Source organism: Anneissia japonica, unplaced genomic scaffold, assembly GCF_011630105.1.
Source record: "Anneissia japonica isolate Jap-2015-1 unplaced genomic scaffold, ASM1163010v1 scaffold522_len1101056_cov227, whole genome shotgun sequence".
Taxonomy (NCBI): domain Eukaryota; kingdom Metazoa; phylum Echinodermata; class Crinoidea; order Comatulida; family Comatulidae; genus Anneissia; species Anneissia japonica.
The window spans coordinates 760,831-783,626 of record NW_022756123.1 but is presented as its reverse complement, the minus strand read 5'-3'; the positions used below and the strand labels follow the sequence as shown (position 1 = coordinate 783,626).

Here is a 22,796-nt window from a genome sequence, read left to right as displayed (position 1 = left end):
ACCCCCCCCTCCCCCCCCCCCAAAAAAAAAAACCCACACCCTTAGCAGACATCAACGTTTCTATGCAGAGTAAAAGTGAAGTTACATGACTAAAATTGTATAGTATTTCAACTTAAAACATTTTGGCCGAATGTTGTGTAGTGAATATGTATAATTAATATATCAACTGTGATACTTTTATTACTATGAATTGTTGTTCACTTTTGTAGGAATGTATCCAGGGGGTTCCCCCCCCCCCCCACTATTTGTACAGTGTTAGTATTTTAAAGCTTGTTCTTGCCATTACAAAGTCTTTCCTTAGATTGGATCACTCAAAATGAATACTTCACATGTAGACCTAATATGTAAAAATAGTGTCTGTTCATCTAGAAGTATATTACCCCACCTATGCCCTTTGTTTGAAAAATAATTACCACAAAATTCATAATTAAAGTACTACAGTATATGAAATTTAATAATCAAAGGTTGCAAATATGACACTAATATTTTGGGGTATTTTTTTATTTTTTAAGATTTTGAGTAATTCTGGTTTAGGCAACACAAACTAAGTGAATCACTTAAAAATACACATTATTTCACCTTAATAAATGCATCAATATCGCCAACTGCTGGTATGTAGTCGGGAATGAAGGGCTTCATCTTATGGTCCAGCTCAATAGACTGTGGAGTGTACCTTGTGATATACTGAAACAGGTCCTTGATTTCCTCACTCACTGGTAGATTTTCATACTCTGCTGGGTCATATGCACTAAAACACAACACATACTAGGCATTAACTTACATTCTGCTGCCTCTTATTGGAATTCTTCAGATAAACATAAACATATAACTGGATTACCGTTAGGTAGATTTGAATGCTTAAGCATTCATTACAAGGTTATCATTTCCTCCTAATCTACTTTTTCAACCCTGTACTTAAAAAATTGAAGTTTTTAAGTGTAACTTAGGTTACTGTTTAGGTTAACTGCTTTGAGCTAAATTTTTTTTTAAGTTACCCTTCTAATGCCACGTGATGGTCATCATCATCATCATCTGAAGAATCAGATCCTGAATCATCGTCGTCGTCGTCATCATCATCGTCGTCGTCATCGTCATCATCTTCAGATACTTGACGTTGCTTTGGTGGGATCTGTTGCCTTGGTTTGTTGAGTGGCTATCAGAGAGAATTAAACAATTGTCAAAGAAGGGATTTGTAGAAATTGTTTTATGTAGAAGTATGACACATTGACAAAGTATCCATTTAGTTAACAAAAAATATTTCTGAAATATAAATTATGTATTAGAGTTTTTGTATGATAATCTGACACTGACAAACATGTACCTAGAGAAATAGTAGCTTTTACATTTATTGATTAGGTAGTAGCTATTTAGCTGGTAGAATGGACAATTCATTTACACAACAGTTTTGTGCACACTCTAACCCTACCCATTACACAATACTGTATAAAAGGCAAATTTGTGTTAGTCATTTTCAAAATAAGATACTGTAATAATTCAAACATGTAAATATGAAATACTTTATAAAATACATAAAAAATTGGATAAAATACACAATATCTTATTATTATTTTGAGCCCCAATGAAGTTATTCTCACATTTTCAATATTATAATTAATAATGATAATATTGGAAATATCATAATTATTAATTATAATTTATAATGCTAATACCTGTATTAATTATTATTATTATTATTATTATTATTATTATTATAATTCCAGTACGTGCATACCTTGTTCTCCATCTGCCCTTCTTCAAAATCATCATCACTGTTGTCAGTCATGTTGTCGTGACCTCTCAAGCTGTTCCCGCTACCAGCTGCATTTTGAGAGAATGTTAGTTATTATTTGGGTTTTTTACAAATAATGCTCTGGGAAATTCTTAACATATAACTGTAGAGCAATGACTATACTGTAATTATTCACTAAGATAACTTTTTGATTGTCCAGTATGACATGGAAAATTTCTTTTCTCTTTGACAAAATAAAGCACACAAACTTCTCATAACATAGGCCTAGCACTACGATATAAAAATACCTTGTAAATAAAATAATTAATTTATAAATTTCACATTAAATATATTATACTTTTATTACAATAATGCTTATTATAATATCCTGTACGATAGTGACATTTACCTGGGAAGCCTGCAGGAACTCTTGGACTAGGGGTATAATTTGAAGCTACTTCTTCTGCGTCCGGCACTTCAAGAGATTCGTCATACGGTTGATTAGTTACAATCTTTGTCTAGTAGCAATAAAAATCAGAAAATAAGTCTTGAAAATCTGAAGTCTACAATTTGCAGAATTACCATTTTATTATTTAATATAATCTTAAAGATGAACAATCACTTAAATTATTATTGTAAAACTTGGTTTCCATACAATCACTACATGCTACCACTGACAGCTTCCAATCTTTGTCTAGTAGCAATAAAAATCAGAAAATAAGTCTTGAAAATCTTAAGTCTACAATTTGCAGAATTACCATTTTATTATTTAATATAATCTTAAAGATGAACAATCACTTAAATTATTATTGTAAAACTTGGTTTCCATACCATCACTACATGCTACCCCTGACAGCTTCCAGGCCTTGCGGGGAATATATCCTCCATGCAAAATTTGGCCTATACACTCGTCGACGCATTTCGGAAAATAAGGGCCGATTTTTGCGCAGATTTTGGCGAAAATTAGGCTTTGAACTAATCTTATGTATAAACAATGTATTATGCATTAATTTACCTACCGATATCCCGCGCAAATTTGACCTGGTTTTTGAGATAACATCCGTACAATTAAAAAACTTTACAGTCCGATTATGGGACAGCTTTTGGTGATGCTGATTGGTCGAGTGAATTGGGGAGCCTTCGGTGCAATTGCACCGAAAACACTGTATTGACAGTGTAGCGATTTAAAGAAAATCAGGCTTAACTACAATAACAGTAGGTCTCCATAAGTTCCTGGACCTAGGGCTCTACTGTTGTAGTTCTTGTATTTATTCTTCTGTTCTTTCTTTTTTATTATTTCAACATGTAGAGTAGGCTAAGGCAAGGCTTTGAGCTTCTAACTGAATGGTCGTATTTTTGAAACCAAATGGTTGTTGATGTCCGTGGTTTGAAGAACACACGTTTTTTGTTCTGTTTGCCTAGAGAGAGTAGCCTAGGCTAATTACTAGTAGTCTAGTAGTATTAAGTAGTAGGCTAGGCCTACTTGACCTCAATTGTGTCTATGTGACCAGTCACAGATCTCCCAGCAGTAGGCCAGCCTTGCCCTTGACAACAGGCGTAGTTTCGCCTTCAAACGTAACTCTTTGTTACATGTACCTGAGAAAAGGTACCCCTGCTCAGCTGCTGGGTGGGCCTCGCTCTCAGACTCTGACTGGCGTTCTACTAAGACTATCCTAGCAACCACCTTTTATGCTCGTTTTCAACACATTAACGCATAACATTCTATTTCGTTTACACCCTAATAATAACCCAACTATAATATGCAAATAAATATGTACGTATTATGTACATATTGTTTAAAATAATGAAATAAAAGAGAATTACTCCTCCGTTTTCGTCTTCAGAATCATCCGCCATTTGCCCACAGAAAGTGGTATGTGGTGGTTTGTTTGTTTATTTTTAATTTGCTCTAACGAACATTGGGGGAAGCAAACTAGTATGAGACCATCGATCGTTTTCTAGATATCAATACAGTACAACAAATAGGCCTAGGTAGGCCTAGAACCAGCATTTAATATCTCAGTTCTGAAGATGAAAAGATAGAGTAGAAGTTTCTGTACTTAGTAAATCCAATTTGGAATGGCCCAGAAGGCTCAACGGCCAATTCTCCCGAATCAGAGGACTCTTTTGGAGCTTGTTGAAGGTAAAGAAACACCTGCTGGTAATCACGAAAACCGGCCAACTTCACTACCTTGCACTGCCTCGTCAATTGCTATCGGCAGCCGCCAAGCTGATGAATCGCCAGCTGCAGCAGTAGAATCTGGTCGGCCTCCTGGTTTGGCCACATCACCACCATCATTGGGTTCTGTCAATATGGAGAAAGTTGAAGGAATGCAGCCTAAAGAATTTGATCATTATCCATCAATTAGGAGAAACGCTAGTGCGCCAATTAACCTCTCCTCTACAACTGGTGCTACAAACGCAGAATTAACTAGGCCTAGGCCTCCTCCTAGTCTAACAAGGTAGGCTTTATTTATGGAATATTTTGTTTTATTAATGTTTTAAACTTGATTGATTTGAGTGAGATGCATTGCCATGGTTGAAATAGGATATCACCAGAGTATTTAAAACTTCTACAATTTCTAAGGAATTACTCTAAACACCAAAGGAATTAAAAACACAATCTGAGTAGATAGAGGCTTGCTTACTAAAATCTGTGCTAAATTAAATAAAAACTAGACTAGGCCTAACTTATTGACATGTTGTCAAATTCTGGTTACAGGTTTTGTCGACAGAGCACTAACTAAGACTTTATAGCACGAAGGGGTGAATTTTTGATGCACTTAACATTAAATATTTGAGAAAATAACGATTTAATTTACCCCTCTCTGCAAATCTTAACTCAAATAGACATGCTCATACACTGAACTTTTTTTATCAATGTTAGACTGGGCACCCTCATTTCTGATTAATAATTATGATTGTTTATTCTACCAAATGTTTATTATGTACAGTACAGTATTTAATCAAATAAGATTGTTTTAATTCTTCTTTTGAAGTTACTTTATGTTTTGGTGCCTGGCAATATATACATTGAAATAAATAAAGTAAAAAATGAAAAAAAAAATGGAGACCCTTGCAAATTTAGTCAATCAAACCGACTTGAGCAATGAAAAATAGAAACAATAAAAATACAGTAACCATTTATAGTTGATTAGGCCATGTCCTCACAACCTCATCTACAAGTAATAATAAAAGGAAGTATCTATATATTTACGTCCTCATAAACAAATCAGGAAACGATATATTTACGTGAAATAGATATACTAAAATGTCTCCTATACCATTCAACTAAAATCATTTGTGGGTAGGGGAGAGGGGAAATCCACTGGTGATGGCCTGAACTATTGTAGCCATATGGATAACTTACAGGTGTTTTACACTTGAACTTTATAACATAGAGTATTATGGTATGAGTATTTTGTTATGCTTGACAAACTTTGGGATAAAGACCTTAATTTTTTGGGAAAGCTAAACAGTCAACAGTGGGACTCCTATTTTTAACCATAGTTCACTACTTGCATGCTTCTAAACTGGTCCCTCACCATTGTAATTTTACTGTTTTGTTGTTATGGTGAAATAGATGTTACATTGATTGAATGATTGATTGACAACAAGTACCGTATTTAAAATAAGAAAATCGACAGGAATCATATTAAGTGCAGTAGAAACCAAATTGTAAAGCCATGCAGTTGAAATTTTAACAATCATCATCATTTTGCTGTGATTCGTTTGAACTGGTAAGCATCCTGTTGGACTGATTTAATCTGAAAGACATTGGAATTTAACGTGATCATATAATAAGTCACTTTATGGCCTTTGAAAATTATAGTATGCAATAAGATACCTGCAAGCTATAGTCGTTTGGATATTAAGGACAGCGATCATGCTTTCATTTCTCTTTATTGTCAGGTGAGGTATTGTGCTGGTTGGAAACCCAACATTACGTTTATTGGCTATTAGAAAAATCCATTGAAATGCTACTGTACTAATGAAGAATCCATAACAATTTGGTCAATATCAAAATTTTATAGCTGCTCTTGTGTCACATATTAATAATATGTTAATTACATTTGAAAAAGTGTATTGTCCTAATAATAAAGATCCTTAAAATCACATTACAATGTACTGTACTAACTGTGTGTGTTTTGTCATAATATAGGTGGCGCTCTTTTATTTCATTTCATTCATTTAATTTCATTTAGTTTTATTGTCCAATTTTAAAAAGAAAAAGCAGAGCGGAAACAATTCATTGCATATTTAAAAATTTATATAAAAAATTGTACGCACAGTAATAATAATACTAATAATAATAATTTTATATCTCTTTAGTCCCTGTGGTCCCAAGAAGACCATTTGATCATCATTTAGTTGATCTACCTACATTGCTGAAGCATAGCTTGCATTAATTTTGGAAATTGTTACAGTTTGTTGTGTATACAGTAATTAGGAAAATTCTTCATTCAGCTGAATTAATTAATTTGATGTAAAGTCAGTCTTTAGTGCATATAACGTATGTTTAGCAACTTTGTACAGTATTCATTTTTTAAAGATAGTAGCAATTTAAAGTTAATAGCAGAAAGATAAAATGCAAGACTAAAACAAATTTGCTTTAAAAAATAAATAAAACCTTCAGTATGTCTATATTAATTTTAAAGACTTAAATTCAGAATTATATTTTTGATACATTTTCTCACAAAAAAAATATATTAGTGTACAGTATTTATCTTCTTGAAAATGTACAGCGTAAATATATAAATAATCACTGGTAAGTTATTTGAAATTGAAGAAAAAAACATGGGTATGGGTCTGTCTAAAATTAAGTATGATTTATGGTTACTGTATGAGTTGGCCAAGTACGATTTAGCTTGTAATCAAAGTTCTTGGGAGTTTAAATTTACAATATTTTGTAGTCTGCTGCCCTCTGTTGCTGAAAGACAATTATTTACCACGTCCACATCAGTTGAAGTGTTTATGTTTGATCCAATACAAAACCCTTTTTCCATTATACTTGTAGTTGTTTTAAAAGGCCAAAAAAAAAAACAAAAAAAAAAACTTGTTTTGTGTCATATCTCAAAAACAAATCAGGGGTTGGGGGAGTTCTTTTGTTTAAGCCACAAATAATTGTGTGTGTGTGTGTGTGCCGATAAATTTTTTCACCGTTTGAACTAAAAACATTCTGTTACAGAGTCAGGAACTTCTAAATAACATGAGGTCGAGAATTCGGCCCCACAGCTAAATCACGTTCTTGTTGGTTACGCACCACTGACTTTGGGCCATCACTTTTAAACACGTACAGTATACTTATTCGCATTTTTAAATAAACTTGTTGTTTGACTTTCCCCACAGTCTTTTTATTACTTTTAAGTCAATATACATAATTCATCATATTATAATTATCAGTATTAGAATATTTATTAGGTCTCATTCAGTGAATAGAATTGACTGAAATCATACAATACAAAATGTGCTCAATACATTGAGGTCGAACTTGTTTGTCACCGCCGAAACTGTCCAACACCAACTACCGAGCACATTTTCCTGTACTTCGTCACATCTAGGCGGTAGTAGTATTAGTAGGCATCCTAGGCCTAGATTTGCCAAGCAATACTTTTTGCTTAATAGCAGTTCCATCCAGGAAAACGCTCTTCCCATACCAATCTCTTAATTGATTTTTGTAGACCTTTCTTTACGCTTTAATGTAGCAAAAAGGGCATTTTTGCTTATTTTAAAACATCTCTGTCAATCGACCACATGCATGTTTACGGTAAAAAGTTAATATTGGCGGTGCTTTTTATGGTAAAATAAATACGAAAAACGATTATTTTTAGTCATTTTTTCGGCATTTCCTGGCCAATATAAGATGTTTTTGGGACATATAACAAATTTAAAAAAAATCATAGGCAGGCCAAAAATGTGAACTTAAACATGTATGTTTTTTTATGTGGCCATAGTACTATATTTATTCAAATATATCCCAAGGCATTTATTAATATTATTTAGGAGGGTATTAAAGGGCCCATAGTTTATTCAAGAAAGCATTTTTATAGTTTTGGTTGGTGTAAAATTGATGGATACTTAACAAATAATTTGATCTAAAGTAAAGCATTGGTAATGAGGAATGGTCTTGAGAATGGTGTTGCTTCCTTCAGTTACTGTCATTTGGAGGGTGTTTTAATTTGGAAAGGTGTTTATTCTAAAATAATATTTTTGAGGGGTGTTTCTTCATTGGTTGCAGGGTTTTGTTACATTATTTGCACAATTCAAATGAGCTTGACCTATGAACCGATGAATCTTATTTAATTTTTTTTTTTTTTAAGTTGATTACCACAGCAGATTTAAGGTTCTATAATGATGTAGTGGTAGATGGAGCTGTGTTAGTCTGGTAGACATTGGAAATAAAAACATTGGTAGCACTTTGACTATGGTAACTTCATTTAATATTTTAATATTACACAAGCCTTCGCCAGCAGTCTATGCTGGCTTCATCAGGTGTAGTGATTAGGTGCATAAGAATAATGATGTAGAGTTTGTGTATTGCTTTGCTATTACATTATTCAACATAATTACAGTACCTGTATTACAGAGAGAATGATGCAGTCCTTACTTTCAACCATGAAAGTGGTATTAATGGTTTAACAATGGAAATGGTATTAAGGATCTTTGTTGCTGTAAATAAAGAACCTGAAGTCTGATTGGGTAGTTGTTGTATGACATCATCCATTGATGGAAATTTGGATTAGATTTTAGTGGTTGGAATGACTTGCAAAAGCAATGTTCCATTTGCTAATGGTTGCCACTGGATACAGCATACAAGATTTCATCTACACTACCAGTTACTCTATTCTCAGTTTCATACCAATCAAAATCCAGCTATTATATTTATTGTCTATTAAAGGCAACATACATTTTATGCAAGAAAATTTTATAAGACAACATTGTCAAGCTGTGGTGGAGTATGTGTGTATTAGTATTATATGTGCACCGTATACAGTAATAGTGTGCCTTAATTGTTGTTGTTCACTCATCCAGTGGATTTTGCAGTGCATCAACTGTTTCTTGGAAACCAGGTTTGAGACTTGTGACAGTGAATAATCTTTCTTTTGTTTTATCATCCATTCATTCTGTCATTCATTCTTTCTTCATCAGTTCTTTATTCTTTTATTCATTTACTCATTTAGTATTTATTTTTATTCATTCATTTAATCATTCATTTATTCATCCTTTAAGTAATTTTAAAAACATATAAGTTCAATATTTTTTGAGTCACAAATAAAGAGGATATCTTTAATATGACCCATTGTCATATGATAATATGACTTGTGAATTCTGGATTAACTACACATAAATCCTGTTTGCTCATCAGTTTCAAACGGAACAAATACATTCACCACCATTATATATTACACAGTACCAGTACCACTGTTAAAAACCACTGCGATAACATTTTGAAAAGTAACATCAAAACCTCAATTAAATAAAATGAATTGTTTAAATTTAAAATTAATAAATTACAGTAACTAATGAGAAACAGATCCAAACCATTCAGTTTTTGCTGGTTTTTGCAACAAATATAGAGGAATGTACTATGTGTGGTACAGTGTGATAAACCTTAAGAAATAGCATTGAATTGCTCATTTAAATGATAAAATTACATCAATTTCCAGTGAAACAGGGATTAGACCAATTTAATCTCTTTATTACGAAAATCCTTAAATTGGTTTCTTATTTAAAGGCAATAATGAATATAAGAAAAGATATTTTATTGTTAATTGAATTTTATCCTTTGACAATCAAAGATATCAAAGATACTTTCCTGATTCCAACAATTTGATCGTAATGGTACAGGTTCCTGGAACACTGGTACTAATCCAAAAATAATCTATGTTGGCCTTCCTTGTATATGATTCTTGATCCACAGACACTCAACAATGATCATTCCAGTACGCTGCTTTTTCACCTGATCCTGTTCGTATTATTCTGACTCACAAGTGGAAAGGTTGTTCAAAAATCTATACAATACCTTATTATTAAACATCTATCCCATCTTATTATTGCATTTTTATGCTTTGTAGTGAGAAGGACTTCAACCGAAACAATTGGAGTCAAAAAGTAAACATCCTATTTGTGGCATGAATTCCTGACCTGTGGGATTCATTTGGATTTAAACATTCTAAAGAACGCTACAAGAACGCATTTCAAAAACTATTCATTTGAATCAGAACTGGAACTAAACGTACTTTATTATAAGTTGTGCTTAAATGCCTTCAACCAGTGTAAAGACATGCATCGTTTTGCAAATTTGTGTGAATTGATTTGACCAAGGAATCTTAAGTATGGGGTAATCACTTGCTGTTCTACAGTATTGACTTATCATTTGTTTAGTACAGTAAATACGGTAACATGAATTGTGTTGTGTGAAAGGTGGTGTGTTGGTCCTCACTGTTTATTGTGACCATTCCGCCCTTTCATTCATGAGTGTCATTGTAAAGCTTTAATTCATTGGACCGGTACGTTGGCTACAAACAGTAGTGGATGATTGCATGAAGATCAAATTTCCATTGTACCAGCTCAACCTGAGTTTTGTTTTCATTATGCATATGCAGAGGACAACAGTTTGTATACCATATATGCGTTGTTTGATTTACTATGATCCTTGTAATATCCAAAGCTGAACAATTATTATCCAGGATATTAGTGCACAGTAAACCTTGGTTTGAAGATGGACAACCATAAAATATTAGTACAAAAAAACGATGATGACTCTTTGATGCCGTTGAGCTTGGTATCTAGTATACCAGAACCAAGTGTACCTAGTGTATCTACCATAACTAGCATACCAGGGACAACTATATTAGTACCAAGTAATGGTAGACCACGGTCTCTAGTAACTTCATGTGAAAGTGATGCTTACAAGCTTCAGACTAATTATCATCACCGAGCAAGTACTCCAAATTCAGACGATCAAGAAGATAACATGCTGCAGAAACCAAAAAAGTTGAAATCCAACCAACGTTTCAGCCCCCGTTTCAGCCCAAAACTAAAGAAAAAAGTCACAAAATTCATTAAGAAAGTATCCAAGGGGTATGTTACTTATTTTATTCAGTTTTGTTAATGCTACGACACTCATCAGACTGTTTCCATTGTTACACATACAGTAATGTACAAGAAACATTGTGTACTCCAATCTATATTTCACAGAAAATTCTCGGATTTTGAAATTTTATGTTGGTCTCTAAAGGCCAACTCAGATAGCGTGGTTCAATGTAGCCCTATGAGATCTGTTGTTGCGTCGGGTCTGTGTGAGAGACCATCACATTGTAGAATATTAAACATTTATTTAAACACGTTTAATATTTCTCACGACGGCTAAAGACTGTCCCCGACGATGAACTACAGTCCGTCGGGCTGTGTCCAATGACGCTGTCTGAGTTGGCTTTTAGGCAGGTTCTACAGTAAGGAAAACTAATTGGTGGGTGTGCTTATGCAATAAAAACATAGCAATCGCCTTGTATAAATGTGTATTTAAACATTTTAGTGTTTAGTTCTTTGGAAATTTAAAGTGAAGTAGAACTTTTTTTAACAAGTGGTCATTTTTGACTAAAAATATTTACAAGTCAAAGCAAGCTATTTGTGATTGCAGTTCCCATTATTGTGATCTAAATGCTATTTTTTCTATTCTGAACCATAAAATATTTCTCGATTGACCCTCCATCAGGAGATTGATTCAGGGACACTGACAACTTGAAGACCCCAAAAGTGACCCCTAAGTGACCGCTTGGTTTCAACCACTTGTTAAGGAACTGTTAATGTTTCAGTAGTGTCAACTTAATGTCAGGTTGTACTGTAACTATTAACCTTTGAATGTCAAGATAGATCATAAACCTGAGATGCTTATTTAATATCAAGTTCAAATTTCTTCATGAAATTTTATAGTATTTTACATTTTAACCTATGACCTTTTCAGGAATACAGGAAATGCAAAGCATATGTTTTAGAGTTCAATTCTATTAAGTTCTTAATTTTAAGCCATGGTATACGGATATTAGATTTGTATTGCTAATGGATTACGAAAGAATCCCTTTATATCAAAATGGTATGGTCTTGAGGATGTCAGGTTCTATAGCAATGGTCATAGTCAAGGTCATGCTAACAATCCTGTACCAAGTGGTACACAACCGATCGGTTTCATAATACTCCAGATAGTATAATCTTTTAAGATGTTCTGTTATACCGCCCATGGGGGTATCTTTTCTTCTAAAATCATGCCTGAAAGGTGAGCTATTTCTTATTTCAGGGTCTTTTCTGGTGTAGGCCTCCTGTATTTAGTAATAATATTGAAGGTAGTTAAAACCTACATAGAAAGTTATCACTAGAATAGAAAATCCCTTTAAAACAACTTTTGATTTAATTTCAAATGTGTAATGGAAGTAAACTCAGTTGGTTTTGCATTAATTGGATATTGTACAATACAACATGTGATGGTTTGGTGGTACTTAGTTAGAGTAATTGAGAAATAAATTGTTATAAAAGTAAATTTTAAAAAGTACAAATCCAAATTGGGTCTGATGATACAGATAAACTTTATTTTATCCCTTTCTTCAGAAATTACATGGTCGAAAAGATTTTTCTCGTTCTGAAAGACATGGTACAATGGATGTTTAATTGCTTAATATCAAGATTTTCAACTTCATTAGCCCAAAACATGATAAATTTTGATGTAGCATTATTTGTTTATTTCTTTCAGTAAAAATAGTGAGTTATCTGATATAAATGTTGACGATGGAAGCCAATCTGGTGATGAGAGGTAAGACCACTTATTCAACTTTTTATCTTTCCTAAGCAGTAATACTGTAGTACGTAGAAAGATTAATTTTTAACAAGTTTAACAACAATAGTCTTTGAATAATGAAACATCCTGATTTGGATTATCAATCTATTCCAACAACCATTAAAGCAATTCTGCTTACGGTAAATGCATAGCAGAGAACAGACGAGTTTGCTGTCGCTTAGCAACGAGTAATACGTTGCTATTAGGGCTTGAGCTCACCTTTTAATTTTGTATTAATGTGAAGCTCTGGTGTTACCGTATTGATTACATGGCAGCTTCACCCTTTTCTAATGATTTTAATCTACATTCAATCATTCTTTTCAGTTCATTCTTCATTCATTACATGGATATTCATTCATGTTGCAATTTTTTTACTATTTATTTTTTGCTCCTTCATTAGTTGTCTTTGTTCCTTTTCCATTTCGGCACTGTAATCATGGCTTTCAACCATTCTTGGTCTCCTTCAGTTTTCATTCTCATTTCTTTCCTTTCGGCAGCTTCCCTTCTTCCTCTTCCTCAACATATTCTATGCTCTCCTTCAGGTACAGTAATAGTATTCATTATCTTGTTATCATTTCTTGTTTTGTTTTTCAAAACGTTCATTATACAGTATGTCATTTTCACTGATAGTGATTATAGATTTTCTTTCAAATATTCTTAAATTCACTTTTTTTCAGGTAACAAAATTTATTTTCTTTTTTTAATTTTCAAAGTTATTAATTTAAATTTATTATTAATTGAACTCTAAAAGAAAGAATTATTGTGGGTAGCAAATGCCTACAATATCTTTAACTTTATCTGTAATAAATAAGTTGAATTAAAAATCAAATTTTTGACAAGATTACAAAAGTTAAACGTAAACTATTTAATTGATAAAAATAAAACTGAATGAAATAGGATTTGGTTATAATAATTTGGTATAAAAATATACCTCCATGATTCTACACATGTTTATCATGACCTTTGTCCTCTGGTTGTCTTGCAGTATCAAATCAGACGATAGGAGTGCAAGGTATTGTTTTCATATTTCTCAAATTTTTCATATGTACAGTAGTAATAGAACAGCACATTTTATTATATTATATTTAAATTTTATACAATGGTGTCCGTGTTTCAACAAGGTAATTGGTTGAAAGAGTAGTACAACGTATAGGCGACAATATTCTTCCACTAACTAAATTGTTCATTTGCAACCAAAACGGTTTTACAAGAAAGAACTAAATAAAGAACTTTCGCTACTCTGAGTATAATTATGTATATGAAGAACATGCATCCATTTCAAAATATGTACATTTATTGTGAATGTACATAAAACAACTGAAATAGTTTAAATAAAAATATAAATCCAGGGTATTATGATAAAGTTAAACATTGTACATGTATCATTTCCATCTTAGATCATTTCTCATGTAAGCTATTGTTTATCCCAACTCTAAGCACCAATGTTAAGGAATCGGAGCTTACCTCATGTATCATGCAATCGGCGCCAATCTCAGCTGACAAACCTGCCGAGAACAAAGTAAACACGAAAGTTACGCACGTGGTAAAGTCACGTACAGCAATCGATGTCTTTCTTTCACATTCTTCCCATCATATAAAGAAAGCACGTCGAGCACGTAGCGTTCGCAGTAAACGAACTGCACAAGGAGATCGTCTACGTCGTATTGAGTTGCGAGAAATAAGGTACCCAATGTGTTGGTTGCTATGTCCATGGTGCACTTTGACATATTGCAGCACATAAGATCTATCCTCCGTCGTAGCTGCCTGCTCCCTTTGTTTTAGATTGTAAAAGCTTGTTTTGTAATTGTGCTGTAAAACAAATTGCTATTCTTGTAGTTTTATTTGTTTAATTGTTGTATTCTACAGAAATTAGTTTTACGTAAAAACACAAAAGTATAATTTTTTTTTGTACACAATATAGTTTAAATGGCATGTTTTTGGAGAGGTAGGCTTGGCTGTATATGTAGTGATGATACTGTATCATAGCTTTAAATGTAATCGTATTACGTGCTTAAAAGCACTCTGTCAACAGATGAGAGCAATACTAATTTTCGCAATTTCAGGAAGCTGTCACTTTTGTGTTAAATGTTGTGTTACATTGTTGTGTATACCGTAGTTGCTTTTTGCCATTTGTTAGGTTTCTTGCCTGTTTATGTTATTATATGTATCAGTAAAAATGAGTGTTCATTGATTACAAAAACAGTATTCAAAAATTATGGAAATCCAATCTGTAGCTGCTCAGGGAATATCTATGGTCTTTAGCATTCTGGCCCTGGCTATATTCATGGTCATTTGTTTACCCTGGGAATATTCATATTTTCTGTAGCTTCCCTGGGAACACTGGAGGATTATTTTCTGTTGCCTGGGAATACTATCCATGGTTTGTAATCATCTTGACAATCAACTATGTTAGCTTAGATATCCATGGCCTACTGGTCGCCTGGGAATATGGACTGTTGTCATGGAAGTTTAACATCTATGGACAGAAAATACCCTTGAAATATCCATTTACTGAGATGCCCTAGAAACACCCGTGCTAAGTACAGTAGTTGCCCTGAGACTATCTATGGTTTGTAGTTGCAGTTGGATTATTTCTGGAATGTAGTACCTAATGGTATTCATGGTCTGTAGTTGCCTTACAAATATCTGAAGTTGCCCTAAGAATTTTCGTTATATAGTAGGATGTAATCCATCATAACCACACTGGTAACAGGGAGCTTTTGATTTGCACGACGACGCGATGCTAGAATGGATTCACTCATGCATGACCGTCCTACGTCCTCTGCACAACATAGATTTGGCAAAATTGCAACCTAGAATCCATACGGCCGCAAGAACTCAATGTTCTCATATGCCAGATGACTTTTGTGACGTCAAGAACTCAATGTTCTCATCGATGCCAGATGACTTTTGTGACATCATTACGTTCCATGTCCTACCATCGTCATGCAATTGATAAGCTCCCTAAAGGCCGTATTTTTTAGTGCAAATCAAAAATTTGTACCATACAAATGCGCAATTGAGAATTTAGTGATAATAATAATTAAACTATGTGTGCGTATAGGCAAGGCAATAGCCTTGGTATGGCAAAAAAATTTGATTTGAGCGAATAAATTTGTCTAGTTGAAAACGGCATTAATGTCCATATTCTGGTGGCATATTGCTCTACTGGTGTTGTATGGTAACATGTGCCAGTATACTATACTGAGACTGATGGTTATGTTTTATTAGTTCAGTTTATTGTCTTCACTATTTAATATTGATGTTGATATTTGCGCCAGTTTGTAAAGCCTTAACAAAAAAATCACCCCAGCTTTTTGCTTTTGTAAAGGTACAGACAAATTCAGTTTTTATATACTTTTTGTCCAGAGGCAGAAAACAATGCTTTTATTTTTGTGAATTATCTTCAAGAAGATAATAACAAATGTGATTCTCAGGCCACCTAGAATAAACTAATATGGTATAATAAAAATATATTATATTTAGCTAAGATGTTATAAAAGATGATCACATGGTTGGTAAAAGTCTAAACATTGATACTCATGTTGGACTGATGCAGTAGTGGAGCTTGAGAACAAATTTAAATTAGGAATAAATGTCTGAAAAATGTAGGAATGATGTGTCAATTAACAAGGGGGATTTTTTTAATCTAAATTTATTTAACACATTTAATACTGCTATCATGTTAATTTCATCATTATAGAGCTAAAAAAAACAATCATTCTGCTTTCCTTTGCTAGTACTGTAGTTACTGTAGTTATTATTATACATTAATTTAAGTACAATACATCTAAATAATTAAACAATAATACAACTTTAAAATGTGAATTCTTGGTAATAATTTTAATATTCCACTTGTTTCAATCTTACAGCAGCAGTCAAAATGGAATGGCATCATCACAATCAGTTCCGGAATACCTAGCAACTGACGACAATGTTGTCAGAAAGCGTTCACCTAAACTCGGCAAGAATAAAAAAGGTGTTCGCAGATCAGCTCCATGGTATAGTGTAAGTATTTTTGCGTTAACTGTACTCGATTAAAAATATACTTTGTATGTGTATTGGGTGACCGCCAGCATAGCTACAGTATTCAATTTAAATATTAGTAATAGTATAATAATGAAAGAGAACTTGCTGGGGGAATGAGGTGAATAGGTAACTGAATTTTTTTTTTTTTTTTTTTTTTTGCTTCAGCATGTTTTCTGTGGGAAGAGTCATGAGGCATAAATTTTTTCTTCCCCTCTCCCATGCCCTTCTTATAGATACACTATAGCTAATGTATGATATATACCCACCCTAAGAAGAAATATAAGACCATTACCATTTATCATTTGTTTTGGTTTTATTGAATGTACACTATTCATTACTTGATGATGTTTACTTTATTGATTACCCATAATTCTCAGGTTCTTCAGTCTAATTACAAATCTAGATGTGAAGAATTTCTGAAACTTTTTAAGGGAATTCCAGAGACAGAGCGGTTAACAGTAGGTCAGTACATGCTCCACTTGCATCACTATGTACTAGCATTTCTCTTCATCTTTTTAAATTCTACATTCAGATCTCATCTTTGTTCTTCATGCTTTATTATATTTCTTTTGATTCCAAAAATTCTTGTTAGTTTTCTGCTATTAATTCCTTCTTAATTATTGTATTTCTTCTAATTCATCGTCTCATTATTTAATGTGTAATCCCTTTTTCTCTTTATCTTTTAACCTCCAGATAACTGGCCTGGTGCCATAACCACTAGACCACCGAGCTTCTGCTTACTGGCTAGTGTTGAGTCTCAATTAAAAGTAAAACTCCCATAATAAATTAACATTTCTAAAGTATCCAACCACCACAATATATAATATTAATAATGAGCAGTAATAGGATACAGCTGGCAGAATATATATAATCATATTCACAATATCTAGAGAAAACATCTTTGTTCAAATTTCTGATAGTTATCGACCAGTCACCAGGATTTCCTTTAGAAACTGAAAGCATTGATTGCTGGCAATCTTTGCCTGAATTAAGAGTACCTGTACAGCTCACAAAATTAGATGTCCATACATTATTAATTTATCATTGTAGTTTTATCATTATTCTTATGTGTTTGACTTGCAGATTATTCATGTGCAATACAAAAAGAGATATTAGTTCACGGAAGGATGTATGTTACACAGAATTACCTCTGCTTTTATGCCAACATATTCAAGTGGGAGACAACAGTGAGTACTTCCACAGCAATAACACACATTTAAGTTTTTGTAACCTTAGCGTCCGTATGTATTACATGTCTGTGTCCAAATACTGTGCTCTGCAGATGTGCGCCAGGATATAATTCCAGCTGCATGCTACATTGCAGAAAATCATAGAACATGCAGAGAAATATGCGGGCTAACAATATTATGACATAACATGTGTGACAACACTGGTGCTTTAAGGTCATGAAGACAACTTAATTGCACGACTGTGATGCAAGACAGTATGCGAGGCAATGATAATGCCATTATAGTGTGTAACTATAAATTGAAGTAATGATGTTAGTAAATGATGTCATTATGTGACTACTAATAAGCAAAAGGTGACTCCATACCTTTATTCATAACATGAGGATCATTATGTGTATGATATTGTAAATGTAAGATGAAAATAAACTTGATGTAAGATGCAGCATGAAGGTTCAATCAATTATGATTTTATGATATATATATATATTAATAATGATAATTATAATGATAAAATTATCATAATGACTAATTATAATTACAATAATTCCAGCAATTATTAACTTATGAAAAAATGACCATATAATTTTGATAAGAATAATTTATAATATTCAAAAAAAATTCAAAGGATTTAATTATAATAATGGTGAAAATGTAAATGTATTGATAATTTTTATTTTATGATTCATGAAAAAACAAGACAAAATATAAAACAAAATACAGAGCAAAAGAGATTACCTGTCCTAATTCAGAGTATGCTAAATATCTAAGCAGAATTATAATTCAGGAGCAAGCTAGTGATAATTCATGATAATAATTGTACTAATAATATTAATAATTATAAAACTTAAGTTAATAATAATAATACATTTTATTTTTAAGTTGCTTGAACACTGATGTGTCAATGACCTTTTATGATTAACTGTCCCCTTTTCTTCCTTTTTTACTCCAGCTTACTATCAAATTAAACGACATCACGGCAGTCACTAAAGAACGGACAGTGCGGTTTATACCAAATGCTTTACAAGTCACTACAGCTTCAGAGAAGGTAATTTAACTTCTTTTTTTTTATATTTACCTGGATATTAAACCAACAAGTGCCAAAAGTTCTCCCAGTTTGAATACTGCTAAAAATAGTAGAATGATCCAGAACACTTCAAACCTGATTACATTTTTTTTTCAAGAGGGACTTGGTAAAGAATTTTTTAAATATTTGAGAAAATGATTTATCTTGTGAAACCAAAAATTCAAATTATATTAGTTTTGTTTGTCTATTTCTTTATTGAACTTTGATTTGATATAAATGTTTCTCTTTCATAATTCTATTTGAACAGTACTTTTTTACATCATTTGGATCAAGAGACAAGTCGTTCATGACACTCTTTAAACTCTGGCAGAATTCACTCATGGATTTGGTGAGTACACTCATCTTGAGTACAACAAGCTTGAAAAGCAACTGTATCGAAATTATGTTAGTACAATGCGTTGTTAATGCTATCTGTTCATGTTTAAAATACTTGGGTCGTTTTATATCAATAAGTTTGACAATTTTCTCCCAGAAAATGCCACCAACAGAATTCTGGAAGTGGATTCACAATAATTATGGAGATGATCTTGGATTCCCTGAGGATGAGCTTCCTGAGGACTATGTGTTCCCTAGTAAAGATGCAGATGACAGCGGAGATGATAAGTCTAGAGGTCGGGTGTCAGAAGGCCAGGGTAGCGATGGTGATGACCTCAGTTTATCAGAGTCAAGAGTTAGTACATTACTGTCTGTTCTGTCTTGTGATTACCATCTGTGCCAAGTCTTAACCACTCAAGGAAGATTGTAACTGCCTTCCTAATATCTTAATAATTTAATCTAAGTCTTTGGTTATAAATCAATATCTTGGCCTTGGTCATCCTCTAGGATCTTACTGGAGTAACGTTTCTACCCCAAAATGCATAGTTCCTTTAGGCTTATGATTTTTTTTTGTACAGTCATTTTTGTATTTTGTATATACAGTATGTTGTTTTGGCAGATATTAGCTTTTGCAGCAATAAAATATTAAATTAAATATGATAATATTTGTATTAATATCAATTTTAGGAGGAACTGTTGATAAAGGATGATGACTTTGATACAGAAGCTACCACCAAATCCTCTTTGCTCAATAAACTTGCACCTCCACAAATTGATGTGTCCGACTATTCAGAAACTGAAGGTATTGTAGAATTGTTTACTTAAGATTAAACTAAAAAAAAAGAAGATTATTATTCAGTAAGTTACCTTGACCTTGTTTTGGCTGGAGCTCCTATTTGTCATATTTTTCATTTGATTTTTCCTGAGCTTGGTTCTATTACTTTTGCTCTTCAAATCTGGCCAGTTGATTGTTATCTTGATAGCTGATTGCTATATCATTTTTTTATTGCCTTCATAAAAACAATTCTAATGTTACTGCTATTTAACACTCTGCCCGCCAAACACGGAGATCTCTGTGTTTGGTGCCCACCAGACACTGAGATCTCCGTTTTTGGTAATGCAACGCTTGACCGCCAAACACGGAGATCTGTGTTTTAGGGGTTTTTTTACGGAACCCGATAGATGGGGTAATTACCGACGTGTACTAACAATTTGAACACTATATTCAGTCTGGACCATAAGTATTTCACTGTTTGAAAGTATCCAATCTGATTAAAAAAAGAAAGATTGAATTCACTCCACACTCAGCTCTGATGGGGAGCCGTATGAGTGCCACTGAGGCAGTCGCTGAAATTTGTGCTGATACATACTCAGAGAATGACTTTCTGATACAAACACTTTATAAGATTATATATATATTTAGTTGATTGGTGTCTGTTTAGTGTGCTTAATCCCATATCATAAATGCCTTGTTTGTGGTGACTGAATTGAAAAAAAAAACATTATTAAATTGAAACTTAAGCAGAGAAGCCAGTCTCACCACCAAAAATAAGAGGCTTGTTGGCACATAGCTTGATTGTACTTAGTAATACTTATACTTGATTAGCCTATCCTACCAAAAACATGATTTTTTCAATGCAGTTTTGTTTTAATGTGTGTGTCTATGTCTATCTTTGTAATTAAAGTATTCTAATTTTACATATTGTTGAATTTTGTATTTGTCAATACATATTTATTTCCAATTTCTAATCAAAATACAAATGATTAATAAAAATAAAAGAGTTTAGTTGTTATCATATATCTTTTATGTATCTTTTAGAGGAAGTATTTTGCAGTTGTATTTTTCATTACATATTTTATTTCCAATTTCTAATCAAATTACAGTACAAATGTTTAATAAAAATAAAAGAGTTTAGTTGTTATCATATATCTTTTTATGTATCTTTTAGAGGAAGTATTTTGCAGTTGCAAAGACCAACATCAAGGAAAGCAATATTTAAATGAAGTTTATGACATTTCTTGTGATAAACTATTTAATCTTCTGTTTGCTGATGGCTCCAAGTTCTATTTAGATTATGTTAAAGCTAGAAAAAGTACAGGTAAGTTTCACTAATGATTAATAAAAAAAAATATTCTAACTTTAACAAAGTGTAATTTTACTCAATGACAAATGACAACAGAAATGCCTTTAGAAATTGGTGTAGACACAGTTTAGACAAAAAAAAAAAAAATTCTGACCTCTCAGATCTTTGTAAAATGCAGCCTATGTCTAAATAATGATAATATTTAAGTATTGTTATAGGTTTTTATTTGCCATTATTATTTCCTTTTCTGTTTTAGATATTAACATTGGGAAATGGGTGACGGAGGAGGAGAGTCCTCAAGAGACAAGAGTAATAACATACACTTTCCCCATCAATAGCAATATTGGACCCAAATCAAGTCAAGTGACAGAAACACAAGTAAGTAAATAATTTTAAGTCATATATTTCATGTTTTATTGTTTTATTATTATTATTTTTTGTTACAATATGCAGGCCCGTAGCCAGTGGGGGATTCTATGGTTCGGGCGAACCTCCCTTTTCTAGCAAACCCCCCTGTTTTCTAGCGAACCCCCTCAAATTTTTTAATGAGTCCCACTCGGACGGAATGTCTGTTTTTAACTTACCCAACATTAAATCAAAATGTAGCACCTAATTCATTATTTGGTCACCCGTTTTTAAATTGTAGCCTGCGATACAAGCCTACATTCATAGAATATCTCAGCTTCAGAAGTTCGGAGATTTAAATTGAACGTAAGTCCAGCAAACCATGACTTTACGATAGCTCACATAAGGATGGCAAACATAGATAAAAACTTTCACTGGCCTTTGGCTGAATGCTTGTAAGAAATGTACCAACCGGTAACAAAACCGGTCTCCGTCTACCTAGAGTAAATGGCGCTACCAAACGAAGATAAAGTTTTGCGACTTAATCCACCAAATGCAGCTAAAGTTTTGCGACTTAATTATTGTGGATTGTGTGGTTAGTAAATTCCATAGCCATACTGTCCATAGCGCACACCAAACTATTTGCTGATGGAGCATTGTTGAGAAATTGACTCTACTTTTTTCCATCCCAAACAACATATTATTAATAAATCAACATGGTCCATCTCAGTCATCATAGCGAGTCACAAAATTAGGAAGTTTGTTTTCAACAGCAGACACAGAAGTTTGTTTTCAACAGCAACACACACAACAGAACGGAGTGCGTCAAAATCTAAAAAATACGTACTGGCATTTTGTAATACACATTCCCTTGTTGTACAGTATGACATGTTTCATTAACATAACATACACTGAGGATTGCCAACGAATTGGGTGGGTATTCAAACTTTTACGATATGGTGAAGTATTTCGATTAAAATGTTAAAGTGATTATATAAGAATTAGATGAGTCACTGTCAATTAAACAATTCGCGGAAGAGGTGTATTCAAAATATCGGTACTGTTAATATGGGACTAATCAGATGACTGACGCCGTTCTCCATCGACAATTGATTTTGTGTGCATTATTTATCTACAATTCTTATCTACAGTATATACACTAGAAAATATTTACACTCACAATTTTAAA

At 32.9% G+C, this 22,796-nt stretch overlaps 2 protein-coding genes across 14 annotated transcripts in view; one reads left to right on the top strand and one right to left on the bottom strand.

The window, feature by feature from the left end:
• Positions 1–3,830, bottom strand: part of LOC117124002 (intraflagellar transport protein 46 homolog) — a 6,581-nt gene extending 2,751 nt beyond the window's left edge. The window contains exons 1-5 of one of the 2 annotated variants that reach the window (XM_033270119.1): positions 3,790–3,830; positions 2,139–2,247; positions 1,733–1,818; positions 996–1,153; positions 580–748 (exon numbers count right to left, since the gene is read on the bottom strand). In XM_033270119.1, the coding sequence (XP_033126010.1) occupies positions 580–748; positions 996–1,153; positions 1,733–1,783 (378 nt within the window). In that variant the 5' untranslated portion in view covers positions 1,784–1,818; positions 2,139–2,247; positions 3,790–3,830. Of the gene's footprint in view, positions 1–579; positions 749–995; positions 1,154–1,732; positions 1,819–2,138; positions 2,248–3,553; positions 3,705–3,789 lie in introns of those variants that run through there. The other variant, XM_033270118.1, reaches the window with a different exon arrangement.
• Positions 3,790–22,796, top strand: part of LOC117124000 (protein Aster-B-like) — a 26,648-nt gene continuing 7,641 nt past the window's right edge. Inside the window, exons 1-14 of one of the 12 annotated variants that reach the window (XM_033270105.1) lie at positions 8,489–8,799; positions 9,805–10,813; positions 12,477–12,536; positions 13,546–13,572; positions 13,998–14,243; positions 16,433–16,568; positions 16,967–17,051; positions 17,673–17,776; positions 18,729–18,824; positions 19,111–19,191; positions 19,336–19,533; positions 19,866–19,980; positions 21,128–21,277; positions 21,519–21,640. In XM_033270105.1, coding sequence (XP_033125996.1) covers positions 10,452–10,813; positions 12,477–12,536; positions 13,546–13,572; positions 13,998–14,243; positions 16,433–16,568; positions 16,967–17,051; positions 17,673–17,776; positions 18,729–18,824; positions 19,111–19,191; positions 19,336–19,533; positions 19,866–19,980; positions 21,128–21,277; positions 21,519–21,640 — 1,782 coding nt within the window. In that variant the 5' untranslated portion in view covers positions 8,489–8,799; positions 9,805–10,451. Of the gene's footprint in view, positions 4,192–8,488; positions 8,817–9,804; positions 10,814–11,932; positions 12,006–12,476; positions 12,537–13,545; positions 13,573–13,997; positions 14,244–16,432; positions 16,569–16,966; positions 17,052–17,672; positions 17,777–18,728; positions 18,825–19,110; positions 19,192–19,335; positions 19,534–19,865; positions 19,981–21,127; positions 21,278–21,518; positions 21,641–22,796 lie in introns of those variants that run through there. The other 11 variants (XM_033270106.1, XM_033270104.1, XM_033270111.1 and 8 more) reach the window with 11 other exon arrangements.